This window comes from Boleophthalmus pectinirostris, unplaced genomic scaffold, assembly GCF_026225935.1.
Source record: "Boleophthalmus pectinirostris isolate CB_2022bp ecotype Guang Dong unplaced genomic scaffold, ASM2622593v1 HiC_scaffold_16, whole genome shotgun sequence".
NCBI lineage: Eukaryota > Metazoa > Chordata > Actinopteri > Gobiiformes > Gobiidae > Boleophthalmus > Boleophthalmus pectinirostris.
Window position 1 is genome coordinate 38750389 of NW_026571095.1, and position 9003 is coordinate 38759391.

Consider the following 9003-nt stretch of genomic DNA (forward strand, 5'->3'; position numbering starts at 1 on the left):
GTCAGGCGCTCTGAGTCTGAAGGAGCTGAGCCCAGAGCAGGAGGGCGAGTACCTGTGTGAAGTCCACACGCAGCAACAAAACTACATCTGACGAGACGAGACGACACAGACTGAGACTGACAGGTGAGCACAAAGGTGAGTGACAGGTGAGTGACAGGTGCAGTGACAGGTGCAGTGAGCAGTGACAGTGACAGTGACAGGTGCAGTGACAGGTGCAGTAGACCCTGTCTGATCTCCACATGTGTTGGTGTCCCACAGCAGAGGGCCCTGGGGCCCCTGCAGCTGTGATCGGAGTCTCAGTGTGTGTGGTCCTCGTCCTGGCTGGAGTCGTGGTTTTCTTCCTGTGGAAACGTCGACAGAACAAAAAGGTGAAACCAGTTTGTAACAATTCACCTCGACAAGAGAAAAGCTACAACGCAAATTTTAGGACGTGGGAGGATCCATTCATGTCAGTGGGGTGAAATAAAGACATGCAAAAAAATCAGTGCTTTTGGCCTATCTGACTTTTATTGGTATTGCCAGGTACAAATACCCTTAACCACACCGCGCTTGAGCGTAACCAATCCCCAAAACCCAAACACAAAACCCAAACACAAAACCCAAACACAAAACCCAAACACAAAACCCAAACACAAAACCCAAACCCCAGTGCAACAAAACAATAACGAACAGTTCGATATTAATCCACCACCCTTCACCATAACAGTCCCGAACAACTTCCCCCCTCAAAGTTCCCAAAAAAGTCTTTTACTCACGCCACCTGCGCTCGCTGCAGCAGTGAGCAGTGTGACGAGTTCCTGACAGTCCAAAAACTGTCATGTGACGTCACACATGTGTGTGTGTCCCTCTCCCCTTAAATCCCTGTGTGTCCGGGGAGGGCGCAACAAACAGTCTGTTATGGCCTAAAATAATAGTGACACCTAAATATAAAAGACCATACACCATAGATATTGTTAACAATAAGAATTTCACCCAACTGAATGAATCAAAATAGGTGAGGACCCAAGTGGTCTTTACAAGTTTAACATAGAATTTACATCAGAACATCGTCAGAACTACATACACATGTACTTTTAAAAACTTCAATTTACACCAGAAGCAACAGAGACACCAGCCTCTGTGTGTTCTCACCTTTAAACTCTAAACTCTATCATAGTTCTTATTTAATGAGCCTTGGGCCAATCAGGCCTCATTGTCAAAAAGAATAAAAACTCTGGTTTCGGGGAGAGTTTGACTCAGATTTTTCCTGCAGCTTTGAGCCTCTGAACCTTTGGGGAGTTTCATTTTGCTCCTTTGGTCGTTTCAAATGTTGTGGGGATCAGACTGGAGAAAATTCATTTCTAGAATCACAACAGAAACATTAGAGAAAGAAACAAGTTCAAACCAACTTTGATTTTATTTTTCAGGCCCAAAATGGAGCTGCAGAAGAACAACAAACGTAAGTGTGAAACATTTGAGCTGAATCTACAAAATAATGGTCCAATCTCCATGGAGCACGACTGGACACATGAGGGACCACAGTGTCTTGTTCTGTTCTCACTTTAAAATCACAATCAAACTATTGAGCAAAACCTTTTCTTCTTCATTTCCAGTTCCCTTGAGGAAAGAGGAGACCCTGCTGTTCTGGAGAACCTGCTGCAGGACAATGTTGGAGCTCCTGAAGGTAAACTCCAGGACTGTAGGGGCGTCTTTAGAGAGTGCTCCAGTCAGGTCCTCCCACAGTCCTGTCAGCTTTGTTAGTCCCAATAAAAACTCCAGGTTAAGTTCAGGCAGATTTATTCAGTAACAACATGTTCACGTGCTCATCCAACAACGACCTGTCTCCTTCCCCACAAACCTGCAAGTAACAAGTTCAACCTCTTCCAGGTGTAACGGCCCTGGCTGAGCGCTGTTGGGCAGGAGCTGATGATGATGGTCGTCATAACCACATCTCCTTTGGATGTTCTTTGAAGCATCTTATCGACAGCCTCATCAATCTGCTTCCAGACTGTTGTACCACAGGCCTGAGCTTAGGTTTGGGGAACAGCAGATGTCCCATGGAGGTTCTGGGCTCTGTGGGGTGGATCGTGGCTCAGTTCCTCCTATGTCCCATCAAATGCTTCATCTGTGGCACATCCTTGTTCTCCAAACACTTCATCCTGGTTTGGTCGACGCACTCGACGGTGAGGCACTCTGCTGCCGTCTCATTGTTGCCGTTTTGATTTATGGATCTGTGTCGAGGTTTATGTGCTGCAAAGTAATTCACTGCCACAACAGTAGGAGGCGATGACTGTGTTTGTGTTTACAAAATTAAGCTGGAAAGTGGAGGACCAGAAATGTGTGTAGAGCAGATGTAGAGACGACCAATCACAGCAGCCCTTATTGTCTACATCAGTTCGATGTGTAGTTAGTAGTTCTGGAGGTGCATGTGGGTTGGTGCAGACGCTCTGTTCACGATGACGCAGACTCTGTATCGTGATGCAGACGATTTGACGCATGACCATAAATTGGGCTTTAAGCAGTGGTTGTTTTAGCAGGTTTTTCTGTACCTGCATACTGCGGTCGTGGTCATTACTCCAATGCCAATAGTCGTAACCTTGAGTCAGTCAGATTGGAGATCTTCTGCCCCTCTCGAGCTCCTCTGGGGGTGTCCCCCCATGAGTCGATCTGTAGCTCTGTGAGGCTTCTCCTCATGGAGGAAGTGGTTCAGGCTGCGACCCTCCCTGCCTCAAGTTCTGTCTTTCCAAGTTGTCAACTGCCTCTCCAGTCGTCACCAGTCTATTCCTGATTGTCATCCAGACTATTCCTGGGAGTCACGGGTTTTGCCAGAGTAGATAGTTCTTAAATCCGTCTTGTAGAGGAGCTCCTGAACACATCATCATGTGACCTGAGGTTTTTTGGTGTTTCGGGTCTTTCAACATCAGACTCCCTTTGTCCAGGTGACCCAGCCACGACTGATCAGGACTGTGTCTTGTGTTCTGTAGCACTCACTTCCCCCATGGTTTCCTCTCTGGATCATCTTGATGATTTCTCAGCTGCTTCTGTGGTATTTTTGATGTTCTTCTGCTCCTTGCTGTTCCTGCTCTGTCCAGTGCTCTGAGGACTCTGTGAAGTGGCCCATGAATCCTCTGCAGCCAACCTCGATGGGCATTTTACCTTCCAGCCCTGAGCTCGACAGTCGATGGTCAGATGTTCATACTTGGACCTCTTTGTTTCATGAGCCTCTTCTACGTGGTCCTCCCATGACCCTGTCAGCTCCAGGATTATGATGTTCTTCTTCTCTCTGAGACACCAGGATGTCTGGCCTCAGGGTGGAGCTGATGATGTTCTGAGGGAATCTCAGTTGCTTCTTAAGGTCTACAGAGAACTTCCTACAGAGAACTTGTCGTCTTCTTCTCTGTTTTTGGCTGCTCTTCTTTCTTGATAAATGTGATGTGCAGGTGGATTAGTGCTGTTACTTTGCTGCACCTGCTGATCTCTCTGTTGGTGGAATCTGCTGTTGGTTTCAGAACCTGGTTGTGGCGACAGGTGTAATGACCCTGGCTGAGGACTGTTGGGCAGGAGATCAGGAAGTGCTCCAGGGTTCCTCTTGAAGGACACAGTTGGCAGGTTGGGGCGTCCACCTTTTCCCAGGTCATTATGTGACTTTTCAGAACTTTTTACTTAACATCATGTTCTAAACCAAACTGGGAGCAGATCAGAAGCTGCTGTAGACCTGCACTGTGAGGACACAGGACCAGATCATCTGCAAACATCAGATGGTCACACAGAGAATCTCCAACAAAACATCCAGGTTTAACTTCATGAAGCTGCAGACAGAGGAGTTCTATTTCTCCAAGATCTGGTTCAGCGCACAGATCCACGTGTCAGTGCCATGTCCACGCTTAAAGACAAACTGATGAGTCTCATGTTCTGTTTGTGTCCTCACAGAGATCATCAGGAGGAGCTCGGAGAACATCAGAGGAACCACAGAGAAGATGGAGTTTGATGAAGACTTCAGAGAACATAGAGAGACAGGGGATGATGTGAGAGAGGAGAGTCATGAGTCACAGGTGAGTCTCCAACACACCAGGTCCAGAGTCATTTGGTTTGTGTCAAACTCACACGTTTGTTCACTGCTGAGTTGAATCAAATCAAACTTTATTTATAAAACACTTTTCATACAAAAATGCAACACAAAACGCTTTACAATGATTAAAAACAATTCCACATTTCCTTCCTTCTACACACCAGCCTTTGTAAAGCTTCAAGTCTCAGAGATGTTCTCCACACTGTACTGGTGTTGTAACTATGAGGACCTCTCGAAAACGAGACGGTGAGACATTTCAAGGGACTCATCCTCCAAACAAATACATACAAACACTGTGCTCCAAGACCAAAGTCCTGTCCAGTCTGTGATCAGTCACCGTGAACTGTTCCATGATGTTTTCCAACATGTGGTGCGAGGCTCATAGTCACAGTTCATGAGTTCATAGTTTTACTTTCACTTTCAGTTAGACTTTCAGCCAAGTGGAGCATTGAACAGTCACCGCCACAGTGATCCCAACTTTTAGAAAAATCAGGACCTGAGCCAATCAGCAAAAGATCATGTTTGTGAACAGGCAGATGTTTCTATGTCTCCACAGAGACGCCAGACACACGACTCACCAGTTCTGCAGGCGTCCGAGTGTCCTGCAGGGAAAGTTCTGTGGAGACACACAGGTTCACCCGACCATGAGCTTCTCATAGAAAAATCATGTCTGAGTATCAAATCCAGAGTTAATTTGTGTTGTTGGAGAGCAGAGCAGAGAGAATCTCTCCAAGTATAAAAACACGAGACAGAGACACCGAGACAAAGCAGGAGAGAAACACGTCCACCCAGAGAGAAAGAACAATGAACTCTGGCTCTGCTCACAGTTTACACAGTGTTTCTGTCACCGAGAAAATTCATTTCTAGAATCACAACAGAAACATTAGAGAAAGAAACAAGTTCAAACCAACTTTGATTTTATTTTTCAGGCCCAAAATGGAGCTGCAGAAGAACAACAAACGTAAGTGTGAAACATTTGAGCTGAATCTACAAAATAATGGTCCAATCTCCATGGAGCACGACTGGACACATGAGGGACCACAGTGTCTTGTTCTGTTCTCACTTTAAAATCACAATCAAACAAACCTTTTCTGGACCAGGACACTCAGGTGAGACTGGTCTGGTCTGGTCTGGTCTGGTCTGGTCTGGTCTGGTCTGGTCTGGTCTGGTCTGGTCTGGTCTGGTCTGGTCTGGTCTGGTCTGGTCTGGTCTGGTCTGGTCTGGTCTGGTCTGGTCTGGTCTGGTCTGGTCTGGTCTGGTCTGGTCTGGTCTGGTCTGGTCCTGGTCTGGTCTGGTCTGGTCTGGTCTGGTCTGGTCTGGTCTGGTCTGGTCTGGTCTGGTCTGGTCCTGGTCTGGTCCTGGTCTGGTCTGGTCTGGTCTGGTCTGGTCTGGTCTGGTCTGGTCTGGTCTGGTCTGGTCTGGTCTGGTCTGGTCTGGTCTGGTCTGGTCTGGTCTGGTCTGGTCTGGTCTGGTCTGGTCTGGTCCTGGTCTGGTCTAAACTGGACTTGTGTGTTTCAGGTTGGATGGGGCAGAGCTGCGTAAACTCTCAGATCTGAGGAAGTGTGAGTCTTGTTTTGTGTCTTAATAAGAGAATCACAATGACAGAAACATGAAATAAACATGTTGTGACTTTAACGTGGGACTGGACTCACCTTTCACACTGACACGACTCCAGGTCTGTGGAGAACGTTCACGCTGACACGACTCCAGGTCTGTGGAGAACGTTCACGCTGACACGACTCCAGGTCTGTGGAGAACGTTCACGCTGACACGACTCCAGGTCTGTGGAGAACGTTCACGCTGACACGACTCCAGGTCCGTGGAGAACGTTCACGCTGACACGACTCCAGGTCTGTGGAGAACGTTCACGCTGACACGACTCCAGGTCCGTGGAGAACGTTCACGCTGACACGACTCCAGGTCTGTGGAGAACGTTCACGCTGACACGACTCCAGGTCTGTGGAGAACGTTCACGCTGACACGACTCCAGGTCTGTGGAGAACCTACAGACACAGAGAGAACATCTGTAGAAGCATCAGCTCAGTTGAACAAACTCTTGAACCCTGAGTGGTTTATCTGAGTCAGCAGATCCACGTGGTGTCCAATAAAGCCCATGACACTAAAGACTAAACTCTTTGTGGCTCCTGTAAACGCCTCCAGCTCTACGTCCACTGATGCTTTCACACATGAACATTCTCCTCACATTCACATGTTTGTGTTTCAGACTCCTGTGACGTCTCTCTGGACCCAAACTCAGCTCACAGACGCCTGAGGATGTCTGACCACCATCGAACTGTGACACTTGTGAAGATGAAGGAGGAGCAGAAGTATCCAGATCATGAGGACAGGTTCACAGGCTCGTACTATCAGGTCCTGAGCTGCACTGGCCTGAGGGGGCGCTGTTACTGGGAGGTGAACTGGAGCGGGTGGGTTTGTATAGCAGCGAGTTACAGAAAGATCAGACGGAGAGGAAACAGAGAGTGGGTTTGGAAACAATGATCACTCCTGGAGTCTGGAGATCAACAAAGGAAAGTGCTTTGCCCACCACAACAAAGACAAACACTCAGTCTGTGATTGGCTGAGCTCCTCAGGGGGCGTGTCCTCTGGTGAAGGGGGGCGTGTCCTCGGGCAGAGTGGGCGTGTTCCTGGACTCTGAGGCTGGAGCTCTGTCCTTCTATCAGATCTCCTCTGATGAAGAACTGTTCCACATCCACACCTTCTCCTCGTTCTTCTCTGAGCCTCTGTTTCCAGGGTTTAGACTGTGGACTGAAGGTTCCTCTGTGACTCTGGTCGACCTGAGCTCCTCCTGATGTTGTGTCCACAGAGTCTCCTTCAGACAGAGTCACTGATGATCTCTGACAAACTGGGACTTTACCTGGACTTGACTTTGGTCAGTGTCAGAGTTTTTAAACAGTTTTAGCAAATTGTACAAAACTCTGACATTTTTAACATATTTTAAAATAATCTTTAAACATTTTTAAACCAATGAAGAAAATGTTCCAAGAGTGAAACAGGGAGAGAAGATGTGGGACTCTACACCCACTAAACCATTCTTGGATTCAGAAACACTTTTTCTTTTTCCCTGAAATGTTCTTTAGTGTTTTATTGACAGAAACTGTCCCAGTTCTATTGTGGACATATGTGGACAATAATCTGCCTTGTTCTACATCTGTTGTTCCATTTTCCAGAGCTGCCTGGATTATAAAGCTTTCAGATTCTGTTGAAGTTTATTCAACTCCTGAGTCGACTCCGGTGGTTTTTGTGTCTTGTTTGTGTGAGTTTGTCTACAGCTGTGACACTTTCAGTCAAATCAAACATTCTGGGAACAAGTTTGTCTCCAAAGCCACAAATCAAAAAGAAGCCTAAACTTCACAAAGAAGTCGTGGCCTTTTATATGAATTGTTCCTGGACTGAAGACATTTAGTGTAAAAAAGAGTGTGTGGCGTCTCTTCACTTGAGTGAAGCGGAGACACTGATGTGATCAGACACATCGTCTTTACAAACAAGTGAAGGTCCTCAGGAGGCCCATCATCAACTTCCACTGACACACAAACAAACGGCTCATTTTGGCTGCGTGTGAGGAAACACTTGATTTGATTTGACCTTTATTGAACCAGGACGTCCCACTGAGATTCAGAAGCTCTTTTTCAAGAGACACGTGTCCAAGGAGCAGCAACACAACAACACAAAACACACAAATCACAAAGAGTCACATTAGAAAACCATCTGCATCTGTCAAGAAAAACACACTTTTACAATCTTTACAAAGGGAACCCAGAAGGTTCCTCAGTGTGGCTTTGTAAATGAAGAGTCACTCGGGTCTCGTCAGGACAAACATCAGACTTGGGCTGTGTTCAGTTCCTCCAACAGCCTCAGTTTGGACTGGACACTGAAGTTCTGCTTCAAGAAAAACAAGTGTCACTGTGTCCTGTTCTCATCTGTTGCACATCAGTCCCATCAGTTGGAGATGTTCCATCTTAAAGCAGAAGTGGGTGAATGTGCACGGGGAGGTCAACACAGAGAGCAAAAGTCTGAACATGGACTCAGTGGAATGTTCCACAGTGACACTTTAGCAGAACAAAGACAGAGTGTTGGATGGTTTGATGGGGAGGGGCCCTGCAGAGTCTCGGTGCAGCAGCAGCTCTGGGGACGCCTCTTTCCTCATGTGTCCATGTTGTTCTGGACGAGTCGCCCCAACAAACTGAGGCCAAAGGTCAAAGGTCACAACATTTCATCTGTTTGTTTTACTGGAAGAAAACTGGAGATGAGCAGCTGGAGGTGGAACCAACCAAATATTAGATCAAACTTTCAATTTTAACTCCTTAAATTATAGTTTTGACACCAAAAGCCTCAAATGATGCATGAAAAAAATGAAACCAAGAGTTTTTTCTTGATCTTTCAAGTCATTTGACTTTGTTTGTGTTTGGATTCTCAGAGTCTGTGGCTCCTGGAGAAAACACCCAGATCATTTGAACCTCAAATCTGTGTCTCTGTCCTTCAGTCTGGACTCATGTGGACAAATGTGTTTTTATTCAGAGACCTTGGCACTCCCAGGACATCAAAGATAAACACAGGGATAAACAACAAAATTCAACAAAATAATCAAAAACAATCACATGGTTTATGTAAATGTTGAACCAGAGCATTTTTAAATAAAGGGACAGAAGTTAAAGCTCGAATTGATGAGGGAAGATTGTTCCAATCAGAAGGAGCTTTATATTTAAATGAATATTTTCCTATTTGTTTTTTGACTCTTGGGACAACAAAAAATATCTGATCTGCAAGACGTAAACTATAAGAGGATCTGAATGGAATTAAATACTGTTTAAGATCTTCAGGATGAGTGAGATGAATACATTTAAAAATAAAGAATAAGCAGTGAAGTTGACGTGGGGAGGACAGAGTGAGGAGGACAGTTGGTGGAACATTGTACAGTGGTGAGTTCTGAAGGGACA

General features: G+C 46.1%; 1 protein-coding gene across 1 annotated transcript; it reads left to right on the forward strand.

Moving 5' to 3' along the window:
- Nucleotides 1-211: 211 nt before the first annotated feature.
- Nucleotides 212-6598, forward strand: LOC110153608 (tripartite motif-containing protein 16-like). Its single transcript, XM_055152050.1, has 7 exons — nucleotides 212-368; nucleotides 1407-1438; nucleotides 1593-1663; nucleotides 3910-4031; nucleotides 4978-5009; nucleotides 5567-5610; nucleotides 6273-6598. The coding sequence occupies exons 1-7, from the start codon at nucleotides 240-242 to the stop codon at nucleotides 6545-6547; spliced, it is 705 nt and encodes a 234-aa protein (XP_055008025.1). The 5' UTR covers nucleotides 212-239; the 3' UTR covers nucleotides 6548-6598.
- The last annotated feature ends 2405 nt before the right edge of the window (nucleotides 6599-9003 follow it).

What these genes read in the sequence shown, in the direction of transcription:
- LOC110153608 (XM_055152050.1), top strand. Translation starts at nt 240, where the DNA reads ATGTGTTGGTGTCCCACAGCAGAGGGCCCTGGGGCCCCTGCAGCTGTG. An exon ending in AACGTCGACAGAACAAAAAG is followed by an intron (nt 369 to 1,406) that starts GTGAAACCAGTT and finishes TTTATTTTTCAG; the next exon opens with GCCCAAAATGGAGCTGCAGA. An exon ending in GCTGCAGAAGAACAACAAAC is followed by an intron (nt 5,010 to 5,566) that starts GTAAGTGTGAAA and finishes TGTGTGTTTCAG; the next exon opens with GTTGGATGGGGCAGAGCTGC.